Genomic DNA, 25685 nt, shown 5'->3' with positions numbered 1-25685 from the left:
GGACGGAAGAAATATGTAAGAGAGTGGAGTACCAAGCAAATCCAGCCATTGATTTAGAAGGGTGTTTCAGGTATTTTCTCTCATCTAAAGGACTAATTATTTCCTAATTGATCTGGACCTTGGCGTTCATGGCGCCGCCGCCGCCCGCATCTCGTTACTCTCCCAACCAACGATGACGTGTATTTGGGCTCCCTCGCCACCACTGCGACCATGGCGGTAGACATCCATGATTCAAACATCTATTCAGATTGGAACGCATGTAGGAAAGATGAGCTCTGCCATGAACCTCGATCAAATCAGTCACATTTAGATCTGATGCTTGTAGCCGCAGCCACTAGGATCCTTCACATGCCATCAATCAATGGCAGGTGGAGCGAGCATCCGTGAGACCGCGAGCAAGAGAGGAGCTAGGCCATACTTGAAGAATTAATCCGGTGCATCTCCAGGATGCCTCTCTCATCGTAGGCGCATGGCGTGGCCTAATTAAACTCCAGCGAGAATTAAACTGTTAGCCCTAAACTCCGGCAAGAATTAAATTTCAGATTACATTTCTACCCTTAAACTCATGGTACTCCTAAGTTTTTTTTATGTGGTACTTCCTTGTGTTTATGTTGGAGTGCTAACTAAACACATCCGTTCCATCGAAACGAAATGGTGGGCTCGTATTAATCCCGAGGTACCGTAAAAGAGCCGAAAGAGCCGGTACGTACGATGACTAAAATGAAGATAGTGTACAGCTAGGCCGGACGGAAGAGATCCTTTCTGTCTAGTCACAGTCGCACAGACCGATCAAATGATCTGCATAAAGGTCTACAGTGTGGCCCATCTATTTCGGTTAGCTTTGCATATATCCGTCTTCCTTTTATTCACGCAACACCGAGGGGAAAAGAGATTCGTGTGACTTTTGCATTTCGAGCCGAGCCAATCCATATGTGGCCAATTGCCCGTTGCCCTTCTCCGGCAGCAGCTGATGGATCATGGATGATGCTCTGCCTGCCGCTTTCCCTTTTGTGCGAGAGCATCAGCCATCCATCAGCAAACGCAGCTAGCTTAAGCATGATGGAGCAAAAATATGTGGAACCATCCAACCATGTCGCCCCAAAAAAAGTTTACACTGCTGCATGGCCCTAATTGCCTGATCGGAAAGCCCGTACGTGTGTGTTTGTCCGTATCGTGTGCCGGAGTGGTCAAGGGGACAGCGGGGATCAAGTCAACCCCGGACATACTATGACTCCATCCAGCGACCTCTGCCGCTACCATGTGCCAGCACGGCAACCGACGCTTCCACGGAACAGTCAAATGGCAACAAAAAATTTTTATGTTCCGCGTCCAGCTGAAAAACAATTTCTTCAGCAAATTTTCAGTTGAAGAAGAAGAAAGCCAGAACAATGGCCGCGTTCCTCTTTGACACTTTCTTGTCCCTGCTGCGCGCTGGCGCCGCAATGATAGCAGCAGCAGCAGCTAGTGTGGGACGAACTGCTTCCCCTGCTGCCGTCAATAATTGCTCTCGTGGTCGTGGAGTTAGGCACTGATCCAACAGAAGAAAGACAAGCTAGATTAGCTAAAGCAAAACGTTCCAGATATGCTAAACAACTCGCCATTTGCAGGTGCCGACGGAATCATTTCGCGAGGAGTCTCACTGCGATACAGTGGGCACTTCAGAACGGCCAACGGCCACTTACTGAAGAGCGAGGAGGATCAGTCAAACAAGGAAATGAAATGAAAGAAGGAACCAAAGAAAGTGAACTTCGTTATCGAACAAGGAAAGAAAGTGAGCTTGATCTGGAGCTCTGTCATGCCATGGCCCATGGTAGACCGCTCCACTACTACCGGCCTCGCACTGAGCCACTGACCCTAAGCATCTTAAGCGTCTTACTACTACTTGCTAGCAAGACATGGATTGTTCTGGATTATGCAAGAAGAAGAATCGGCTTTCTTAAGTGGATGTACGGAATTGTTCGGAGAAGTAAAGATGTGAAGGTCTTTTCTGCACTGTTTGCATGTAGTGCGAGAAAACATCACTTTTGGAGGAGGAAAAAAAAGGAGAAGTTAATTAAGGTCTTTTAATTTGCACGTCGTTGACAGAATCAAATGCCGGTGAGCCATCACTTCACTAGGGCATTAACTAGCAACTTAAAACGTTTTAGAATTTGTACTACTAGTACTATTATTGTGCGAAACGACGCAATGTTCTCGGCCTGCGTCCACTCGCTTTCTTCTACCTCATTCTCGTGCCATCAACTGAACATGTTGGGAGTTTGCAGGGGCGCCAACAAGGTTGACTCGCAGAGTTATAAGACAAAGAAAATACAGCAGTGGCCCGATCGTTTGGGAGTCAGCTCAGACTTTGTCATTGTGTGCCGGCAAACATGACAGCGTCATGCGTGCCAGCCAACATGAGGTCTCTGCAGTCAGGTTCAGCACCAACACCACGGTTGACCAGACAAAAATAACGTATTTCAAAATTTCATTTATGGCTTGCAATTAGCGGCACGCAGCCCCCCCACTTGGTGGCACCCAGGTTGATCGGATTTCTATGTGAAAAACCTACCACGAAACCTCCTCTGACGCTGATCACGTGTTGAATTCATTTATTTTTCTGTAGTTATCTCTTCTAGGAGTGAATTGGTTTTTTTAGAACATGGGAGTGAATTGTAATTAGAGAGACAGAGACAGAGAAGGGACTGAATTGGCTGGTTAATCAGAACTAACAAAATTGAAATGGTTTGCTAATTGGTAGGATGCTCCTGAGTTTATTTTAGCAAGTTTGACAGACGAAGTAATTTTGTTTGAAGATCATTAAAGATGTCAATCCTGTCATGATGGCTTTGCTAAAAAAAGGAACCAAAGTAGTACTGTAGAAATGTAGAATGAAACGCAAACTAATGTCCTAGAATTATACTCCTCTATGGGCCCATTTCTCTCTCACCTGACCTTTGTTGGCAAAGCCCATTAGAATATTAGGGATGGCATCATTCATCCCAATGGCCCATCATGCTTTCCTCATCTATTTAACACCACTCAGTTTTGAATGATCTATGCTACATGACGCTACCAAGAGTCCTAAATAGGAGTATGCTTACAAAAAAGAGAGTCCCAAATAGGAGCAGAAAATTTTAACCGTAGAGTGCACGGAGTAACAAAGGCATGCCGCTAGAAAGTGCACTTGCAAGAAGAACACGAGTTGCCACTGACTGTCATGTTGATCGACATACTGAATAGGCTATCGATCGACATACTGAACAGTGAACAGAATGCATTAACCTTCTTTACTTTCGTCAGAAGCTTCTGTCCTCACATTAACAATTTACAACAGACAAGCGCGATCAAGCACAAAAAACACTCCGCACTGCACAATTCAGAACAACTGCGTCCTCAGCGGCTCCCTAGGCCCCCCTCGGCGGCGGCCATCTTGCGGCAGTAATCTGCGACCTCGCGGAACCTGGGCACGCTCCGGAGGTCCACCTTGGTCCCATCCCTGAGCGTGATGACGATGTCGCCCCACTCACCTATGAACCGCGGAACGACGACGACGTCGGAGACGGAGGAGTAGGGGAAGTCCGTGCGGTCGTCGCCGGAGAGGCCCGAGATGACGGTGACGCGGCGGGAGGTGAAGCGGTACCGGAGGAGCAGCGCGCGGGACACGGCGGCCAGGGTCAGGGGCAGCCAGAGAAGGGTCAGGCCCAGGACCAGGTTCGCCACCAGGTCGCCGTAGTGGGCGCCGCCGTCGAAGAAGACCGTTTCGGTCTCGGCGGCGCCGGAAGCCGAGGCCCGCGCGACCACCAGGGAGAGACAGGATGTTGAGTGGCGCTTGAGGGGTCTCGAAGATCGGGGGGGATTGGGAAGAGGAGGCGGGGAACGGAGGAAGAAGGGGGAGGATGCGGCGGAGGCGGAGGCGGAGACGGCGGACGGCAACGGCGGCGGCATGGTGGTGCTGTGTTGCGTTATCTGTCTCTGGTTTGTGGTGGAGGGAAGGGGTTGGGCTCCCTCGGGTTTTGGTGGTCACGTTTGTGTGGTACAACGAGATACGTGGACCAACCAGGATTCTACACGTAGGCTTCCTTACTCTCGTGGCCCTTGGGCTTCTTTTTTTCCTTGTCCACATGGTGTTCGTTTTTGGGCCTCTGGGCTACATTTTGTGGTGTCATACGGGCTACAGTTTGCAGTGGCAAGCCACTCTCCAAAAGTGGGCTTTATTTTTTTTTATTTTAGATAAAAAGTGGGCTTTATTTAGAGCCTAGTTTTTTTTTTAAAAACGTCAACCGTGGGGGTTGGCTCCACCTGAACAAGATCACCTTTTTATTATTAAGCCCAGAGGGCAACGCAAAAAGAAACTGTACAGGGGTAGGGAGTAAGCACAGGGAGAGGATTTCACCAAGAAGTGAGGGCAGAACTAGCGGGGGCGCATGGGCCTAGTATTGCAGCAGCTCCATTCGACGTTGCCGTTGGAAACCATTGATTCAGGTTCGAAATGAAGCAGAAAAGGCCCTTAAAAAGGACAGTTCAACAAAAGAGACCGCTAAAAAAGAAAAAAGTTTTTGAACTGACTGAATCTAAGAAAGGAACTCCTAGGCAGAAGAAACTGAAACATAACTTTCGGGCTTTCAGCTGCAGCAGTGCCGCTGGTCCATAGAACAAATTGATAAAATGACAGGAATCTCCTCAGCTCCAGCACACCGATTTACTTTTTTACACCCGTTCTTTAACTGTGTCACGTGTTCAGGAATCTTCTCAGCTCCAATATAATATGGTTAGTACTGACTGTTTTCCCCAAAGGCCCAAACCCCGTCAAGCAGGAGGATGCAGATACGTAGCCATCACGAACCGCATCGCCCTGACAAAATATCAACAGCTATAGCTCGACATACACAACCCCTGGTTACGGTACCAGCGATGGAGCATGCATGATATTGGCAGAGATCTGCAGGAAACTTTCTGCTGGGCCATATACAACGCTCGGCTGCAGCCTGCAGCAGCCACCAGCCTCGAACGTACGTACGTGGTCACTCTTGCGGGCCAATTTCGCACGAGCTCATCCCTTTCCCGCTGGAGAGCTAGCAGCCGGAGCTTGTAAAAACACGTACTACGCGTCGTAGCTCCAGAGTCCGGACATGCACATGCGCATCGATCCTGCTTTGCTTGCCCCTACATGCCATGTGCGCCGCACCTGTGACCTGTCGCTCCAGCCCTTCCTTTCCCACTAGGCAACACGTACCAACACCCCGAACAAACAAACCCAACGGCCAACGCATGCAGAGCTAGCCGTTCCGGCGAAAGCTCTGAGAAAAAGGCAAAGGCGATCCAGATACTAGGCGTCACAACTACTGCGCGGATATAAAACCCCGTGGACGTGGATTCGCCGATTCGCATCCTCCTCCACACACACACAATACACGTACGTACCGTGCTAGCTATCGCGGTTGGGGAACAGTTGTTGGCGACACATGGCTTGTGGATCTCTTTTTATTCCCTTCTTGTGTTCCTGGCCCCTGATCTGATCATCGAGAGGGCAATCGATCGGCCTGAAAACTGACCGGCGGGATGCGCCCGCGGCGGGGCGTACGTCGGTTTATGATTTTTAACGCCGTGGTGGGCTGACTTTAGCCGCCGATTCCATGTGCGCTCAACCGGAGAAGCTCGCCCTTTGAATTTTTCTATGTGATCCCGTCAGATCGCCCCCCATGCTACCGGATATTATTCCCCTGCTGGCTTAAACAAACTGAGGTCGTTAATTCCTGTTGCTGCTGAATTCTATCGCCCGAACAAGCACAGGCCGGCATCATCGTTTATTTACCTTCTATCAACGAACGCGCGCGACGTGAATTCCCCAACGTACGTAGTTCTACATATACATACCACTGTGTCTGTCTGAACCGCAAACACGTACACGGGTCGGAGATTATACACGCGTACGAGTTGGGCCGGTGGGTACGTACGTACGGGACGCTGTGCCCAGTCCCAGAGCCCATCGGCATCAAGCTTAGATGGATCTCGCACACATTTGTGCATGGGTCGATCGGTGGTCTGGCTGCTAGCGAAGCAGCTGGGGCATCCCAAAGGACGCATGGCCAGTCGCCGCACTGTGCTCCCACGTGCCCCCCTTGGCCCTCTCAAAAAGCACTGAACCGATGCAACAGTTTGGACTATATATTCCACTACACTTGCCCGCCCCGGCCCGTCGCCGTTCGTCTTCGTCCTCGCCGGGCCAATCGCGACCCATCGGGAGCATCTCTCGACCGTCTGCGTTTCGACGGAGACAGTCCACGTCCCTCCTACCCTCTATTTCTTTCGAGCGCACGTATAACGGAGATCCATCAGCGCGATGCACGTTTGCGTTTTGACAACGGAATCGTGCATGGGACGGAAGTGAAAAGAAAAAAGGGTTGGTGCTTTTCTGCAGCCAGCCACGCGGGCCGGGCCCCCGTCGGGCAGAGGAGTACGTACGGCGCCGGGGCCGGAGCACGGTCCTTTGGTTTTTTCTGCCTCTGCCTCATGACACTGTGGCCTGTACCTACGTGGGTGCCCGGCCGGACCCGCCGCCGCTGCGCTGATCAACCCAACCCACCACAAAGGGTTGTTCTTCTTCCCCTTCCATGAGTCGTAGTAGAGACCCGGTCACGAGACCACCACTTTCACTGATCATTTTTCTACCTTCTCGTTAGTTTTACATGTTCGGTAGCGTGAGTTTGCGTGGCACCCGGTTCGGTGGCCTGGCAAGGGAGACATGGAGATCTGATCCTTCTGTTACATGCGTGGTCATGTGTCGTCAGCACGCAGCACATTGACGCGATGGGAACCCCCGGGGAACCAGTACCATTGCGAAACGTTTTTAACCCGCATTCATTAGGCGCTTGCGGCTTGCCCCGGTTCTCCGTCTAAGTACCAATCATTCTCAGACAGGCAAAACTAGCCATGGCCCCGTTGAGTCAACTGTAGCTGCCTGCAGTGAGGCGTCAAGGGGAGGAGATAGGGGAGGGAAACGGTATAAAAATTGGAAAACATGCACGAGATCGATCCATGTCCCTGTATGTAGGGCTCAACATTCCCATCCACTATTTTAACCAACTTTGTACAGAAATTGATCCGTATGTACAATGCATCATGGATTGACGGCGGACGCCATGTTTTTAATTTACACTCCGGCCGTCCATGCCCAGACCAGCAGGTGTACTGATCAGCCTAATTAATCCCGTCTCTTCTTCGTACAACGTACTCATCTAGTATAATAACCTGTACAAGATCAGTGGTCGTAATTCAAACTCAGTTTCGCAGTTTTGAATTATTGCGGTGTTCCGAGCAGGCATGTACTACTTTGATTCTCTGACATTGCCCTGAGATTAAAGTTTTATATGCCCAAAAGAGTTGGATTCGTCGCGGGCTTGACATGTAGCGTGCGACCCTTGGAGAGAGAAACGGGCCCGGCTAAGGTAGACATACCTGTCCAATATCGGTGGTGTGTGGCCACGCTCATCTGTTCATTTTGAATGGCCTTAACTGCGCTGTAGGATGCCATGCACGAGCAAGTTGAATGCACGGATCAACGTTGGTGCTTAGCGCGCGTACCACTGGGAAACAATATCTGGAAGGTAGAAACAGTAGATTCTTGGATTTATCCAAGTGCGACATGGTATAATGAATGGGTCCGTTGGCTATAGAAGTGTGAGGCCAGATTGGATTGCAGCGTAAAAAACTACTACCTCCGTTTCATAATTCTTGTCTCAAATTTGACCAAAAATGGATGTATCTATTACTAAAAAATGTCTAGATACATGTAATATTTCGACAAGAATTATGGAACGGAGGGAGTAGTACAAAATGAATGGGCGGGGTTTTTTCTTCTGAAAACCCTGGGACTTTTATCTCTCACTCAAAATTATGGACACAAATCAACATCTACGCAAGAAGACAGAAAAGCTGTACAAGAAACCTCGGCTCGTCATTGTTTTGACGCCTCCCGTGTGTACTCACAAGCCAAACAAAACCGATCGAACCACCTTATTCGTACCCATGGTGCTAGCTGGGTGAACCCCAGATTTTTCTTTAGCGAGCCTAACCCATGAAAACATGTATCTAGTATAAGGGACGCCTCAGCGACCGTATTTTGACATGTCATTTTGATGTAGTAAACATGAACTTTCTTCATAATTAATTTTCTCACTCCGTATTTTTGAATCGGTATGTTTTCAAGATTTAGATTTGACCACTAGGTATCAATCAAATATTTAATATTTTACAACTGATTTTCAAGACAGATCTACACATATAATTTTGAAGTTTCTCGTCTAGATTTAAATTGATGTAGACAATCAAAGTTTCGAAATTTTGACTGGAGATATGTTCAAAATATCACTTATTTGTGAACCGGAGGAGTTAACTATCAAAGCTTTTGCATTTCACAAAAAAATACATATACATGTTGACTTTGAAAAAAAATGTATAAACTGAATTCTATCATTATAATTTGAAAATGCACCAGTGGTACTACAATCATGGAGTTATATATGTGTTCTCTAAAATTGCCCTCCTTAATTTGTTTTTCAAAAGAAAAAAAAGACATGATCCAAGGCAAACTAGTGGAAGAAGCACCAATGCGCCATTAACCTATACAACAACACACCCTCACAATTCACAAGTTTATGTATGGGAACAAAAGGAGAAGAAAAGACGAGAAAAAAATAAATAAAAATACAAAAGATATACTACTACCAAAATCTACCTACACACGCCACACAAACTTATTCCCCCTACATCCCCGGCCGCTACTCATCAACTCCATGAGTACTCAAATTGGATCACAATTCTCAGTACCGCCATAGGTACTTCTCATCATACATGTACAAGTACAACCGTCGACTCTCTGGTCCTGATCAAGAATCCAACTGCCTCGAATCTTGTTGCTCATGCAAGCAAAGCATGCATTCATCATTAACCGCAAAGATATACACTGTGTGCTGATCATCGAAGGATGGTTGGATCAATGGAAGTGCTGGTGATCCGCCCAGGGCCAGAAGGGCGGCGGCTCGTCGACGCCGCAGAGGAGGTTGCCGAAGCTGGGCGTGTCGGCGCCGTGGTGGTGCTGCTCCATCTTGGGGACGGAGGAGGCGTGCAGGAGCTGGTCGATGTCGACGCCGGCGCCGGGGCGGGCGACCACGGCAGAGGGGTAGAAGGGGATCATGCCGCCGCCGTTTTGATGGGAGTGCTGCTGGGGAGCATCCATGGTTCCTCCTTCGGAGGGCGGCGGCGTGCGCGAGATGTCGAGGTTGATCTCGGAGCTGTTCTCGCTGCGGTTGCTGCAGGACGCCTCCGTCTCCTTGTTCAGGTTGATCAGCTCTGACGCCGCCTCCCTGCTGCACCCCTTCAGTCCCAGTATCTGCACTCAGAATCACCAAACCACAGCATCAGCGATCGATCGAGCTTTGCTGATAGGGTGATTAATTAGCAGTACGCAATGCAAACACTAGGGTGGAACATGGATTGTAATTCTAGCAACGGACTAACATGGCTGATCTTCTTCCCAGATCAATCTTAAGAGATTCCCATCGGTCCATGCTGAAGTTCAGCAGAGAAAGATGCGTCTACTTAATTGCGCTCAAATTCATTGCCAACTTGGTACGGTTTGGTTCTCTTGAAGCAAAATTCTTGGTACCGCACGGTCCAGGAAGTCCCAAGCCCAAGCAACAAGCTGGAGTAGCTAGGAGAATGCAAGAACTAGTCCCAACACACTAATTACGTTTGCATTCCTAATCATGCGAGCACTAATTGTGTTTCCTCCACGCATCATTGCAAATCTGATCGAAAACAGAAGGAGCACATGCCCTCTGACCAACCCAGTACGTCCGTCTCTCTCTCTCTCCCTGTCTGAGACCATGGCGGGTACGGCACAAAGCTGATCGAGATGACATGATGATGAAGCCATTGACTCCGACGCAGCATGGATCCTCCTCAAAAGACTCAAAAACAAAGAAACAGAGACCCGCCGGCCGGCCGCTGCTAGCGTGAGCATGATCTCTGAAGCGCTGCATATTCTGCTGACCCTTTCCAGAAAGCTACTACCTACTCTCACTCACTCCCAAGCCAGCCTTTGCAGCGGCACAATTTCGCAGGGGTGGTACGTACGCAGAAGATGGAAAAGGCAGGCAGGCCATGGGCATGGGCGCCGTTTCCAACAACCTTTCTGCAAGCACTGAAACCCACATGGATCCTAGCCTAGCCTATAGCCCAGTCCCACAGCCAGACATCACCAACCAATCATTGAGCCGGGAAGCCCAGCCGAGGAAGAAATTAAAGAAACCAGATCATCACTCGCGCGCGCAGATCTAGGCAGCCCGGCCGGACAGCGATCAGAGGCACTGAAATTAAACTGCGAGAGTTTTGCATTGTGTGTTTGCAGTATTACTGCGAGAGTATTACTGTACCTCGGATTGGAGCTTCTTGTTGTGGGAGAGGAGCGCGTCGTTCTCGGCCTTGACGGCGTCGAACTGGCGCTTGAGCACGTCGTAGTCCTTCTCGAGCTGCTTGGTCTTCCAGCGGGCGCGGCGGTTCTGGAACCAGATGGCCACCTGCCGCGGCTGCAGGCCCAGGGCGCGAGCAAGCTGGATCTTGCGCTCGGGCTCCAGCTTGTTGGCCAGCTCGAAGTTCTTCTCCAGCGTCCGCACCTGCTCCACGTTCAGCCGCCGCTTCTTCTCCCCGCCCGCCTGCGACCCGTCGTCCGACATCTCCTCCTCGTTCGCCCCGCCGCCGTTCACGTCATCCCCGCCGCCTCCCTCGCCGCCGAACATCGCCGGTCGCTTCCCCAGCATTGGTGCCATACCTGCAATAATGGATCAGTTTCGTAAGTTACCGGTGCTTGAATGCGTGATCCGTGGAACGGCAGTAGACAATTAAGAAGCCATGAAGAAGTTATGAACCTCGGAAGTCCTGGAGGGAGGGGCATTGGGAGGAAGGAGGGAGGAAGGGGTTGTGGGGGTGGCCGCCGTGAGGAGGAGGAAGGAGGTGGTGCTCATGGTGGTGGTGGTGGTGGTGTTCTTCGGGGTCATGGTGCACAGGTGGTGTTTGCTGCATGTGGAGAAGGAAATTTGGAGGGAAGAAGGCGGAAGGGGAGGACGCCATGCCATTGCTGGCCATTGGCTTGTTCAAGGGAGGTGGGCGAGGAGCATGGGCAGTATTTGAGAGAGGTGAGTGTGAGCCTGTGGGAGAGAGAGGGGGGCAGTGCTGATGAGGAAAAGGAAGAAATATAACATGGCTATCAAAAAATAAAATAAAAGGAAATTGGCTCTGATAATAAAAGATCCACAAATAAACAGGGTACTTCTTTGAAGAGTCAAAAGAAATTCTAGGAGCTAGCAGATCCAGAACGATACTTCCTCCGTTCCTAAATACTTGTCGTTGTTTTTAGTGCAAATTGAAAATGAGTACTTCTTTGCTTTGTTTTGTTTTGACAAAATAGCCGCATCGGACCATTCATCATCAAAAAGAGGCCGAGAAGAGAAAATGGTACATGATCAAGGTTTTGGGTACAAGTGGATCGGATAACCCTACAATCTCTATCGGACAAGATTTCTTATCAAACTTTGATATTCCTTCTCATTTGAACATAACTATGTATTGCACCTCCGGGTTTCCGCAAAAACAATAAAAGTGTAGTAGATCGAACTATCTCTCCTAATTTGGTTGGGGCGGGTGGGTAGTGGTCAAGTTCATTCACGACTTAAGTTTGATTATTTTTTTCAACAAATGATTTTTTTCTTCGATAAACCCATTTCTGATGGGAGACCAAGAAATGCGGTTAGTAGATGATTAACCCATTTCTCCCGAGACATCGCATCCACACGTACAGATGAGGATTGACAAATCCGAAGACGAAGATTTTCCCCACGGTTCATATGTGCTCGGTGGAGGTCTGTTACCTCAAAATCAATCTCACCATTTCAACAAGTGCGCTTTTCTTGACGTCCATGTTTCGGTGTGTTCAGAGTCTTGTTTCTTTGTTTCTTGCAGACTCGGGTAGCACCGAGGAGACCGTGAGGCTGGTTGAGGTGCATAATTTGTATCTGTATTTTCCAGAAAGACCGGCGCCAGAGTCGACGGCCCAACAGATGGAGCAGATGGACGGGTTTGCCAAACTGTCGACATCTTTGGGGTGCCCATGGTCAGCTTCGGTAAAAGGACACGGCGGAGGAGTGCATCGTGAGGTGGATCGGTGCCTTCTACCCGTTCTCGAGGGCCCATTTAGCGAAATTCACACTCCGACGTGAGCTCTACCTGTGGGAGTCGGTCGCGAGGTCGGTGAGGAAGGCTTTCGGGCTGCGCTACAGGCTTCTCCCCTACTTTTAGGCTACTCATAGTGCTAGTAACAAAGGTGGTATCATGCAGTGTCATGTAGGCATTTAAATAATGTGGCATATCATTTAAAGAAAACAGAGATGGTAGTAGTATCATAATATGATACCGGTAACATAGCATTTTTTAAAACATGACGTCTCTTGTAAATGAAGACCCTATGATACCGTACTTATGATAATATGCATTGTGAAGGCGGTAACATATGATACTGTTATATGTTTCCCACTATGACCAGCCTTATTGCTACAAGGAACTCACACCTACATAGAGGCGGAGGTAGGGGTGAGGGGCTCTGGCCCCCCTACGATTCAAAATTTACGTTTTAAGTCTCTGATTTATCACAGATAAATTGAGTAATTTTGTGCTTTGCCTCCAACCCTCCTAATAACAATATTTTATGTTCGGACCCCCGCATATAAAAATTTCCTGCCTCTGCGACTGCCTACACGTAGCAAAAATTCCAGTCAGATGTTTTTTTTAGGGAACCAATTTGATGTTTCGAACGGTGACTGATCTAGGTGCACAAACTGAAAAATACACCCGATCGAGGTTGTCCGGAAGGATCAACTGGGCCTTGTTTGCGCGTCAGAGACACAAAAAAAGCATTGCCAGTTAAAATGACCTACCAGGCAACAGCAAAGTGTACCACGAAGGAGAACAGGACCATGCTTCCTAAAAGCTAACCCTCAAGATGAGTAGGATGGTAGCTTCTACAGTATCTTTTTATTTTATTTTTCTTTACCCTCTTCTTTATGTGCTAGGCTAGCGCCTATACATGCCTTTGCCAGCCTTTTTTCTGAAACTTTTTTGGTGTCCTTTTCCCCCTTCTCTTTTCGTGTATAATAAAAAAGGGATGATGAACATGAATTGATTAACGCAGTGAAAAGGCTAGGAGTACTGAAACTCTCACAAAACCACGGGAGCTCCGTGTGCAGGGAAACATGTCTGCAGATTGAGTCATTGTGAAGGCCGGACTCTGAAAACTATATTGATGATGATGACCGCCATGATATATCCAACCTGACGATCAAATGAGTGCCGTATCTCCACGCAATTATGGTTTACCACACGCACGCACGCATGGGATGGAGAATTGAACTTTTGGACGGCAAGGGGATATACATACGGAGTGGCAAGTACAGTACGAGAGTAACTGTATATATCCCCTTGAGAATCATTGGCTCCAACTATTCAGTACATCGATCACGTCCATGGATCCCAACCCTGTTCGCTCGATGGATCGATCGGTTCTTTCCTAAATGAACATTCATTCCATTCCCGGCTTTGGCGTGTACCATTTTTTCCCCTTCCAATTAACAATGACCACCATCCACGGTTTTTACAGTTCTTGGCCCAGTGAGTTCGACACATGTACATTAATTTGGAAGCTGGAACACAGGATTTCACATGGATTTTGACCGGACTCTCTCTAGTACTAGCTTATAGCTAATAGGCCGGAGGGGCGCAGCTAGCTAGCTGCAGATGAGTAGCGTGGAGGGTGACCGGCCGGGATGGCGATGGATCGATCGGGCGGATGAACAGCCAGCATGCGCCAATCTGGCGTCGCATATGGGTGACGCTGGCTTCGGCTTGTGGCCTTGCGTTGGCTACTTGCTTCTGCTAGTAGACTAGAAAGAAAGGAAGAAAAAAAAAAAGGAAGAGAAAAACAGAACAGGAAATCGTGGGCAGCTGATCGATCCATCGCGAAGCATATCCATCCACCACCATGCCACCATGCACCGCGCGCGCGCCCGTCCATGTGGGTCTGGCTGGCTGGCTGGCTCGACACCGGTGGATCCAGCCAGCCCACGCCGACGCCGTGGATCCCTCTCCGCCGTCGATCTTCTCCGTCCGCAACAACCCACCCCGAAGCTACACGACCGTCCTTCCTACACACAACCCACACGTTAAATTCGTCCGTGCACCGACGCGCACATGCACGTGCCAGGTCGACCGTTCACGATTCGCACACACGTACACGACGGGCTCATGGGCCTCGGTGTAGCTTCAGTAAACGCTGCTAGCTCTGGTTCATGGATGGGTGGTGTGGTAGGGCCGGCGCACAGCGAGACGTGCAACGGACATGGCTGCTCGGGGGAGGGAAGGTAGGGCCCGCCATTTCCCCTGCTCCCTGCTAGTGCGAACCGGGTGGCCCTGCCGCTAGTTGGCCTTTGCGGAGGGGAGGCCAGCCCAGCACATGGCCGTGTTAGTTAGGAGGAAGAGAGATCCCAACGCATTCCCTATCCTTCTTCCCCTTGGACACTTCCCCCCGCCCCCTAGCAATGCCCCATCGATCAATCTCCTAGTCTCATGCCGTGCTCCAGTTGAAACCTCAACGCTTCTCCGGCCAGGCCATGGTCGGCGTGCATGCATACTTGCACGACACTGTGCTAGGTAGGTAGAAACAATTTCACGGGTTCTATGAGCCACATGGGAAAAATTGGACCTTCCATGCGGCCATCTGATCACAATACACAATATTGACGATGTTAAAGTTACCCTTTTTTTTATAGAAAAATCCTTCAAAAGAATGTATAGGAAACAGCTCCATGTGTGCGCATGGTACGAAGGATGGTGGGGGGTATATTCATTCATTCACATACGGAAGACTTGTGCACATACATTGTTGCCCAACAGCTTGCATTGAAAACTAACGAGTAGTTAGCACAATACACATGTATGTATATTTTTTGGGGGTTCTTGCGCGGTAGTGGTTGTGTACACCGAAGCCGTTTTGGGTTGGAACCTTCTCGCGCTCCCACTCTCACGTGCCACCCACATTGCCACATTGGTATCGTCTCTCCCTGCATCTGCATGCATGTTCTCCCTCCCGATTCGCCAATTTACTATGCGATCCACCGGGGCCGATCCACGATTATTTTTCTTTATCTTAGGGTTGATTATTCTTCTCTATATTTTATTTCTCCATGGGACGGGGAGATCGACGGCGCGGTTGTTTAGCTCTGCCAAGGAACATTACTGCAGGGACGGTGTGGTGATAACTGACAAATGGAGGAATGTTTCGAGGTTAAATTAAACCAGGATCTCCACATGTACCTCGATCACGTTACCCGAAATGATGTCGTTAGCCGTTGCATTCGCCAGGGAGTGTGTCAGACACGCAGCATTGCTGTAGCGGTTACGAACCTCCGTTTCATTAATTTGCTCTCCAGCTCTGGCGCAGAAACAGTTTTAATTTGCATGTTTTCTTTCGTCAGAAAAATAAAATGATTTCTCGTGTTAATTTCATTAATCTCCTGTGCTCAAATTCGGATTTTGTATAAAAGAAGTTCCACGTTCTTTAATGGAAACGGGAGGGAGGACCCTCTTTTTTTTAAAAAACAAAACTTCTCATAATCCTCCGCGGTGTTTTTTTTAGCAAACATCCACCACCGCTGTCTGGGTCGCAGACTCGCATCAGAATTCAGAAGTTTGAATTCCCAGTTAAACAGGACGTGCGAACTTGGATCTGGGCCAGGCGTTGGTTCAGCGTGGGCCGCAGCAACATTTGTGGGCTTGTGTTCCAACGGACAATCACATGCTGTCTTAAAGCAGATGGCCAGCCCAATATAGCTATCAATCACAGGCCTCCAATATCTCTTCTTGTTCGACTGGGCCAACGGGCCTAACGTCGCAACTCGCAAATTTCTTTTGAGGTTCCTTTCTCTCTGAAAAAATGAAAAAAAATCTTCTTCTTTGTCCGTTGCTTCCTGCGATTAAGATCGTTTTGGACATGCTGTAAAAAAAACTTGTTTTGGACATAGATAGAATGAAAATATTATATTTCGCAATTGAAAATTAGGTGTAGCCGCCACGCAGCGTGATTACCTCTCTTTGCGGGTTTTGACTCACGTAACACATTCCATTTGAGTAATGATATTCAGGTGGGGATTTCTATGTGTAAAACATCTGACACGGAACTAGATATAGGGCGTTCAAAATATTTCGAGTTTCACTTTGTTACACGCCATTCTAGGTCTATCATTTGATATCTCAGAGGCATGTAGGTTCCCAGGACAGATGGTCTGTGAGAGTATCTGATAGGTAAAACCCATAAAAAAACCATTTGCTTGTTGAGTTGTTTTTTATTTTCATCATATGTAGGCAGTAGTGCTTGTTTAACAGTTTCCGTGGTCCTCAGTGGCTCCAATCAATCATTTGTTTGCCTGAATTTTTCTTCATCGTATAATTAAAAACCTTTAGCCTACCCCTAAAGTTGCATGCGCATATCTGTTTGTGTGCAAGTGCAACGAAGGAGTAGCTCCAAAGCCAGTGCCCAGTAAACATGGCCCTAGAATCAAGGGAAACAGCTAAATGGTGATGCAAAGGAAGAAACACATGCAAGAAAAGAGATGTGCAATGTTTATCCCATAAAGGCATAACCAACGTAGTATCGTGCATTAACTCAACAGTGCTCATTAGGAGTATACTGTATTTGGATTCTGGATTCATCTGCAATTTTCAGTAGGTCCTGGCCATGTGACCAAATTAGATGCAGATTGCCACGGATTTTGATGCACGCACAAAAAACATGAACGGTGGTAGTAGTACTTTGTCAACATTCAGCAGAACGAAGACTACTCCTATTCACCAACTGGCACACAAACACCTGAAGTTGGCCCCAAAAGTCCAAACTCCAAAGAGCGAATGTTCCGGAACCACTGAACCATGCATTACTTTCAGGACAAAATGTTTCGAAAACAAAATACTCCACTGTTGCCATTCTTTTCAGTAGTAATAAGTGGTAGACAAATTGAGTCATGCCTACGCTAAATCTCATCACTTATATATCATCTCGTTCTAGTACTTCTATGTCCCCAAAGCCGGTATATAAGATCCTAAACCCCAATCCCCATAGATTAGCGCCCCAGCTCACCCATCCACTACTTAGAACCCCTCAAAAGGTAGTACGGCTCTCCTGTCTAATCGATCGATCACAGTACAAGCTCCTCACGCTTGCCCATTTGGCACCAGCGTTTGGCAATCATGGGGTGCACCACCTCGCGGCAAGCCCGGCACGACCTCCGGCACTGCCCGTCGCCGCTGCTGCTGCCTCGCTGCCAGTCGTTCCCCGCCGCCCGCTTCGACCTAGACTTCGACGCCGCCGCCGGCGTCCACGTCGTGCGTCTCACCTCGTCCACGCTCGGCTCCCTCGAGCTCGACAAGGCCGCCGGGCCGTGGGCCGCGCGCGCGCCGGCCACGACGGCGACGAGGCGGCCCACCGTGGCGGCGCCGCGGACGCCGACCATGACGCCGCCCAACGAGCCCGAGCCCATCGACGCCTGGGCCCTGATGGCGGGCCTCGAGGAGGACCACTCGCCGCTGCTCGCCGCCCCCTTCGCGCGCCACTCCTTCTCCTTCCCGACCCCCGCGGCCACGGCTGCAGCAGCCCAGGAGTTCTCCAAGGTCTCGCCAATGCCGTCGCCGGCGCCGGCTCGCAAGCGGAAGCGGGCGGTGCTCTACTTCACGTCGCTGCGCGGGGTGCGGGCGACGCACGAGGGGTGCAGCCTGGCGCGGGACATCCTGAGGGGCTACGGGGTGCGCGTGGACGAGCGGGACGTGTCCATGCACAGGGGCTTCCGTGACGAGCTCCACGGCCTCCTCGGAGACAAGCTGCTTGGCTGGGCCGGGCCGGCGATCCTGCCGAGCCTGTTCGTGGACGGGGAGCTGGTGGGCCACGCGGAGGAGATGAAGCGGATGCACGAGACGGGGGAGCTGGCGGCGAGGCTCGCCGGGTGCGAGAGCAGCAGCGGCGCCGGCGCGTGCGAGGCGTGCGGGGACGCCCGGTTCGTGCTCTGCGAGACGTGCTCCGGCAGCTGCAAGGTGTACGTGGAAGAGGAAGATGATGATGAGGAAGAGCTGGGCGAAGGCGGCGGCGCGGGGTTCCGGCGGTGCTCGGAGTGCAACGAGAACGGCATCGTCAGGTGCCCCGTCTGCTGCTGCAGCTGATACGTGACAGCACGCAGGAGAAATTTTTGCGTGTCCGCCGCACTTGGGAGTTGGGATTCGGCGCTCACTTGTGATTTTTGTGAAGGCGTGCGTGATCGTGCGTCTGTGTTTTTCGCGTGACCGACGGTGCGCGAGCGACGATCGCACCGTTTCTCATTGCTGCGTGTCTCTGCATTCTGATGCTGTGATGCTCAATGCAAGAGGTGCCAATGCCTTGACTCGATCATGTGGCCTTTCCCCTGTTCCTGGTGTGATGTATGCACCCCACAGATGAACCGAACACTACGACGAATTCAGATGTTTTTTTCTGTAGCTCTTGCCGCCCACAGCGGCAGTGGACCGCTTCTTTTACGCGTCCCGTTGACGGGTAGTAGAGTGGTTAGTAGTAATTCTAGGCGCTAGGCGCTTGCTAAGCGTAGCGCTAGCCAATGGTCTCCGTTCAAAGCCGGCGCCGCAAGCGCCTTTTTGAAATGAAAAGAAACAGGCGAGCCGCAAGATAAGGACAATTGGAGCAAAACAAGGTGCTCCAACCAAAAATTCCAAATGGACTATAGTATACGTGCTGCTAGTAGACCTGTAGCCTCTAGACCAATCATCATCGTCGTCCAGCAGGAGTGAGAGTGACTAACGAATGTTTGTTTAGAGAGCACTAATTTCAGTGCCAGAGGATCATTTCTACTCCGGTGTAGTATGCAGCATGGTTTCTCACACGATGGACAGGGCCTAACTCCCATACATTTCCCCCTTTTTGTCAACCTTGGTTTTCTACACACAAATTACAAACACAAGAACTGCAAGTGATCAAAGGCACCGCGACCCAAATCAACGGCCATAGAGCCTTCAGAGCTCGCCCAGCCGCAATTGATGCTCGCTTTCGCATCCAGGTGGCAATTGGTACGAAACCCGCCGGGTAGTGGCTGCCCAAACCCATCCCCGTGACCCTGATCCCAAACCCGTCCCCATCCCCGGTCACGGGTTTGAATTTTCTCCCAGCCCCGTCCTCGTCGGGTTTTTCGTCCCCGTTGGGGAACCCGAACCCGCCAACAACAAGCCAAAATAGAAGCAACAACATGAAAGAAAAACAACCCATTTCAGCACCAAGATAAGAGCAAACAATATAATTTCGATACCATTCACACATAGGGAGGGAATGAGCGGCGACATGGCGCAGAGAGAGGGAATGTGTGGGCGGCGATGGCGCGACGCGGAGGGAGTGGGCGCTGTTGCGCCGTGGAGGGAGCACGCGGTGGCGGCGAGCCACAGGAGAGACAATGGCAGCGGTGTGTACAGAATGGGGATTTGAGGAGGGAATTAGGGTTAGAAATCTTATACACGTGGAGGTTTGGGGTAGATATATGGGCTCTGTTATACGGGAAAGGAACAATGATAAACTACTGACCAATTTCTGATGACCAAATTCGCCTGCCATATCTGTCACGCACCATAGTCCACAGAACACACATTTAACACATACAAAAACATACAACAGGGTTTTCCTCATCACATACATCTTCTTCTTATTCTGCTCTACGGAGTCTTGAAGCGCCTAATTTACGCCTATGTAAAATGTCCGGTAGATTTTCATTCCGAAACTGGAACCGCCAGGCCGGCACGATGGAGCTTCGCCGTGCTCAGGGCCTGGGTGGTTGGCCCGGGGCGTCAGTGACCCCCGGTGCTGACGGCCCGGAACTGGCGCCGCGAGATCTTGGGCAGCAGGAACACGCCCGCGATGCCGCCGATGAGCGCGAATCCCGACGCCACGCCGAACGCCGGGATGTTCCCCTTCCCGAACAGCTCGTCCCACGGCCCCGCCCCCACCGCGATGATCACCTGCGGGATCACGATCGCGATGTTCAGCACCCCCGTGCACAGCCCTGCAAACCAAACATATCAACTGTCAATATAGCTGAACACTGAAACTGAAGAAGAAGATGGAGCAGCAGCATTCATGCACACACCTTGGCCACCCCCTTTGTTGGCCGCCAGCTGCGCCGTCACGGCGAAAGGGACACTGTACAGGATCTACAACAAACAGGAGTTCTAACTCGTCAGAAGAAGAAGAAGAAGAAAAATGGTTCTTGATTGTTGAAACGATGGGATAATAATGCTTACGGCGAGGGGGACACCAAGGAAGGCGAAGAGGACGAGGCAGACGGCCTTGATGTCCTTGCTGGCCGTGATGGCGTGCTGGACGTAGCCGTGGAAGTCCTTCATGGACCACCAGCTTATGATGCAGGTGGCGGCCATGGCGATGCACACCAGGATGTTGCTCGACACCCACACCACCCTCGGGCCCAGCCTCTTGCACAGCGGCTCGATCAGGAACGAGCTGAATCCCAGAACAATCTGACTCACAGACGCGTCATTGTTCAGGCAAGTGTCAGCACATTCAGGCAGCAGCAGAGATTTCAGAGTTTGGAATACAGGAGACTGAACCTTATACGTACCGAGTTCAGCAGCAGGCCGAAGGCGCCAGCCCTGACGCCATCGTTGAACGCCGTCACCTCATTGGGGTTTCCCTTGGGGTCGCCGTGGTAGATCTCACGACCCATCCAGTCGGTGTCGTACAGGATGAACGGGAACCAGGACAGCTGCAAGGACAGTCGTAGATACAGAAGGTCAACAAAACACTGGAAAAGAAAATCAACAGCACTGAAAATTGACTGAACTTGGCAGTGTATTGCGTGCGTGCGTGCATACCCAGGTCAGGCCGGTCACGAGAAGCACTGATGGCATTCCAGCAGGCAGGTTCTTGAAGCCTTTGAACACGGCGAGTGGCCCTGTAGGCTCAACTTCGACCTGCCCGTTTGCTTTGGTTGGCAGGGGTGCGATTGCCTTGTATGGCACTTCCTTGGCGAAGACCAGAGTTATGGCCAAGCAGAAGGACAGGAACAGCTGAAAACACAAATGTAAAAAAGAAGGATCAAGTTTGAGCATTTTGAGCTGAACAGGACTGGAGGCTATATCATGGACACTTGTTATCTGAAAATAGTTCAGTATAGGCTCGGTTGGTTTATCGTCTATTGATATTTCTGCATTCCTGAAACTTGGCCTGTAGGCATGTTGTTAGGTGATATAAATGAAACTTACCACAGCCACCAGAAATGCACCTTTCAGATTTGCACAGGCTTCACAGCAAGCTCTTGTTCGAAGGAAGGGAAACCACCTATTGGATTTATCGAAGTAAAATGAGACTATGGATATACTTGTGTGCATAACAGGAGAGCCATATGAAGTTTATACACAAGAGTGGGCTTACTTGTGCCAATTATTAGTCGAACCAGAGGAATATCCTAGGATGTTTCCTAGTGCCATCCATGAACAGAAGATTGAATTTGCAGCACTGGGTCCATGCTGACCTGTTGAGCAAAAGAAATGGGAGATCAAATCACAAATCCAATTGATTTTTTGGTCGCCAGTAGTTTCTGCTTGAACCAACTAGCCTTACAAAACTCTTAAATATTATCACGGCACAAAAAAATTACCTGACAAATCAGCCATTAGAGCACGCGCTGGACCCTATAAATTGCATAGCAAAGGTCAGTTCATCATAACGCTCTGTACTAAATCTTTAAACAGGACTACAACTCATATAACAGCACTCACTTGCACAGTATTGTTGGAGAAGTCAAGGAGCCAGAATCCAAGAACATACACGATTGCAGCGTGCCACCGAGGGCCATGATAGAGACTGCATCACATCATTATGTCAGATCAGTTTGTAATTGTCAGGTTCTACCTATGCTCAAGGTCAGGCAACTAGCAGCTCACCTGCATTCTTCCTTGCTATCACCCAGAGCAGCTCCTATGTCAGCCGAGAACCCGACAATTACGACCTGGGTAAGGTAGCATAGGTGGAATTTTGATTAGGAAAAACAAGAGAACTTAGGAACAGTAAGATGGTAACAAAGGTTCAGTGGTTCTCACAGCAAGACAGATGAGCACACATCCTGTCAGAATAAACGGCCTCCGTCTTCCCCATCTTGAAGTGCACTTGTCACTGTACAAACCAACACATGGTTGAACCTGCAACGTAGGGGAAGCATTGTGGATAAGTACCAAGGTTACTTGTGTTCTTGCAGTACGTGAAAGGAACCATTCTAATTTGCAGGTGTAACTACAGAATCTGACAGTGACACAAGATTCGCAGGTATAACTGCAGTTGTTTCAGTACGTTACAGGAGCTACCTTGCATGCTTCAGATGCTATTTTCAGCTCAATGAATTAAATTCTAGAAATATTTAGCGTCAGTATGATGAAATAAATTTCTATGCCAAGAATTTTCTTATCTCAGTGTCCTCTTTGCAGGGCATATTTTCATCACAAGATTTAAGTTGGGCTTGCTACTTACCACTAAGCCAGCAATAGGGCCGCAGAGCCACATGAATGAAGTCAGGGCGTGTGAGAGCCCGAGAGTCTGTACAAATATGACAAAAATTCAGAGAGTCAGTGCACGGTAAATATAAGTACTAGTACTATTTGCAGTATTTACGCCTCGCTAATTCGACAGTTCCTTGGAACTGAAACTAGACAATTTTCATTTGTATGTTGTAACTGAATCTGGTAATATATATTATGTGATCCAGCATAAAGCAAACGTTTGGCTTGACAGTGAGTAGCAACAGGAAATCATGGTGCATGAACAGCACAACTGAACCTACCAATTTTACACTTGAAAAAGAAAGACCTACCAATTTAAGAACTTGGAACTCACACTTCTCTAACCCCCAAGGCGACAAGTGTCCACACAGTGTTCTGACAGTAATTTTATCCCCCCTTATCCCTATAAACAGAATATTTCCATATTCCAAATGTTAACTGAAGCTCGATCAGGACCTGTACGCTCGGCTAAGCAAAACATCTCCTAATTTGCCCATACAGTTCCTCTGTTGCTACTGTGCCACAGGGGATGTTTCTGGACTAGGAGTTCCTCTTTAGTCTGTGTAATACATGCAGCCATGCGCAGGCAAACCATATGGGCAGGCAACCACAAACCAACCATAATGGCACTTGTCTCAAGAAGGCCTCAAGATGAGGACAAACTTTCTATCCAGAAATAGCCAGCCCCAGGATAAACCTAGTAACAACAAATCTGCTGTGGACCATCCTGACTAATTAATGAACAGGACTTCTGTTCTTCAGGGACAAGTACGGGTAGAAAGTACGCTACTCCCTTGCACAACGTGCCCGAATGTTAAAATTTTATAATCGAGGCCGTGATTTCTGCAGGTCTTTGTTTACGGCTTGACGTTTCCTTATCCGATTCTACTGTTTCTCCAGGAGAAGTGGACCGACCATTGACCACCGGCTTGCCAACTTATCAAAGTCTACGGATCTACTCTACTCAGGGCACCATATCCGGTCTGCGTTTCATCATCAATCGTGCTTAACGCGTGTCAATTAATCGAAACCAAGTGATTTAAAGCGGTGCCTACGTGCCATGCCATATGTGATTCTGAGTTTACTGCATCATCTTCAGATGTTGCTGCTCAGAAAAAGGTTAGAGACTTTTTCTGAAGCAGACACCATTTGGTTTGGTGGGGAGAGAAGAGATCGGGTTTGTGTTTCCCTCGAGTTCTTGGGTAATTAATTAACGGGCCCTTAAGGCTTAAGGAGAAGATGGGTCCAGAAGACGCCTGTGCCCGGCCGCTGATTACACGATCAACACATATATCGTTGTCGATTTGTACACATGTAGCTACACATGTGCAGTACCAAGTACTACTCCACTACTAACACACCGACAAAAGCTGTTTGGGAAAAGAACAAAACTCGTGTCAATACTAAAGAACAAGGCTGACATGTACATCTCGGACGGTCAAACATCTACTGCTTTTTTTTTTCGGCGAGTAAATAGTCTACTGCTTTGAGTACGTAGAACCTGCCAAATTTCATCTTCCGTTTCATTTCATTCTATCCTTTTGCGGAAGAACTACGAACCAACCTTCACAAAAACAAAGAAAAGTCCCCGACAAAATCACCAGCAAAAGAACTACTGGAGTACTCCGTACTACTCTATATAAATCTCCCATCTTTGTCGCTCAAAAGAAAAATCCCATGATTTGTTTCTCCAAACAAGGACTATATCTATATGATCTCCGGCCACCCCCAGGAAAAAAAAGGGGTGCTACCTCGCCACGCATGCCAATTGTTTTTCTTAAAAAAAAAGCGAAAGATCGCTTAAAAATAAAGCGAACAACCAAAACTAGCGTAATAACACGGAAACCCGAAATGATTCTGTGTGCACAATCTATTTAAAAATTAAAAACGAAGCATCAAAACGTGCTCATCGATCACACAGCCTGAACTGAGAGGCAGCCAGCAGTTATACGTATATACATGAAGAATTGCAGATGCAGGCAGACGACACATGTTATACGTATATACGTATATCATGTTTGCAGGTACAACGTATATTAAATGAATGTATATATACCTGGACGTAGGGGGTGAGGAGGGAGAGCTGGAGCGCCCATCCGTACTGCACGCCGCCGGCGACCATGCCGGCGAGGACGAGCCTCCCGATGCTGATCCGCACGGGCGCCTCCATGGCCCCGCCGGCGCCGCCCCCGCCGCCTCCGACCCCCACCGACAGCTCCACCTCGCCGTGCGCCATGCCCGGCCGCGGATCACGGGTACCTCGTTCGTTCGTTCGCCTACGTTCGCCGGCTTCCGGTTAATCCAGCAGCAGCAGAGGGGATATGGATCGAGGAAAAAGAGAGTAATTCAACAATCAACAACGGGAAGGTGGTGCCAGGCAGAAGCCATGTGCATGCAGTGGAGACGGGAGGGAGAAGAGGAGACGGAGAAGAAGAGAGCTAGCGGAAAGTGCGAGTGGGGTGTGAGGAGCGAGCGTGGAGTGAGGAGAGGGAGGGAGACTCTCTCAGGAAGAGGCCGAGGAGAGAGAGGCGGGTTTGTGTTGGGAGCAGCGACGAAAGGGGGGGCATTTTAAAGGCCGCCGTGTGGCCTCCGATGGACCGCCCTCCCTAATTAACACCACAGCCCACGGGGGATGCGGCCTCCCGTCCCGCCCTCGGCTCGCTATACCCTGGTGGTGCAATTTCCGATTATGTTCTAGTATACGGTCACGTTAATTGATTGCTCCGGATGTCATCTATCCGGAGTATGAATCGCTTTTTCTGTGGGTGCAATCTGGGAGAGAAATTTGAAGGAAACCATTTGTTTTTAAGACTCGCGCGGCGCAGCACGTCTTCGTGAACACGCGGATGGTGAAACGGGAATCCGCTTTACGGATACACTTGGACGTTGGTGCATCGATCGATCGATCGATCGACCTCATTGTGCAAGGCTGGAGACGCCACGGTCCTTTAGGAGCCGTTGTTTTCGCTTTAAGATTGGTGCGTCCAAGGCATCCACTTTATTGAAAAACATTC

The 25685-nt window shown here is 49.5% G+C and overlaps 4 protein-coding genes across 4 annotated transcripts; 1 reads left to right on the top strand and 3 right to left on the bottom strand.

Moving 5' to 3' along the window:
• Window positions 1-3134: 3134 nt before the first annotated feature.
• On the bottom strand, window positions 3135-3991 carry LOC104581863. The gene has a single exon (XM_010230816.3). It carries the CDS (start codon window positions 3925-3927, stop codon window positions 3376-3378), a length of 552 nt encoding a protein of 183 aa, XP_010229118.1. The 5' UTR covers window positions 3928-3991; the 3' UTR covers window positions 3135-3375.
• Window positions 3992-8435: 4444 nt separating this feature from the next.
• LOC100822372 (homeobox-leucine zipper protein HOX21) lies at window positions 8436-11215 on the bottom strand. Its single transcript, XM_003558663.4, has 3 exons — window positions 10908-11215; window positions 10416-10810; window positions 8436-9370 (listed from the first exon to the last, which is right to left on the bottom strand). The coding sequence occupies exons 1-3, from the start codon at window positions 11122-11124 to the stop codon at window positions 8975-8977; spliced, it is 1008 nt and encodes a 335-aa protein (XP_003558711.1). The 5' UTR covers window positions 11125-11215; the 3' UTR covers window positions 8436-8974.
• A 6005-nt stretch (window positions 11216-17220) lies between these two features.
• LOC100836524 (uncharacterized protein At5g39865) lies at window positions 17221-18583 on the top strand. The gene has a single exon (XM_003561962.3). The coding sequence runs from the start codon at window positions 17329-17331 to the stop codon at window positions 18289-18291; it is 963 nt and encodes a 320-aa protein (XP_003562010.1). The 5' UTR covers window positions 17221-17328; the 3' UTR covers window positions 18292-18583.
• A 1049-nt stretch (window positions 18584-19632) lies between these two features.
• Window positions 19633-25254, bottom strand: LOC100821749 (sucrose transport protein SUT1). The gene is made up of 13 exons (XM_003558661.4): window positions 24728-25254; window positions 22643-22708; window positions 22219-22317; window positions 22063-22127; window positions 21898-21982; window positions 21777-21810; window positions 21551-21650; window positions 21382-21457; window positions 20992-21186; window positions 20739-20882; window positions 20404-20637; window positions 20250-20313; window positions 19633-20165 (listed from the first exon to the last, which is right to left on the bottom strand). The coding sequence occupies exons 1-13, from the start codon at window positions 24905-24907 to the stop codon at window positions 19951-19953; spliced, it is 1557 nt and encodes a 518-aa protein (XP_003558709.1). The 5' UTR covers window positions 24908-25254; the 3' UTR covers window positions 19633-19950.
• Window positions 25255-25685: the final 431 nt, after the last annotated feature.

The sequence above is a fragment of the Brachypodium distachyon genome, chromosome 1, assembly GCF_000005505.3.
Source record: "Brachypodium distachyon strain Bd21 chromosome 1, Brachypodium_distachyon_v3.0, whole genome shotgun sequence".
NCBI lineage: Eukaryota > Viridiplantae > Streptophyta > Magnoliopsida > Poales > Poaceae > Brachypodium > Brachypodium distachyon.
This window is presented reverse-complemented; position numbering and strand designations above follow the sequence as displayed.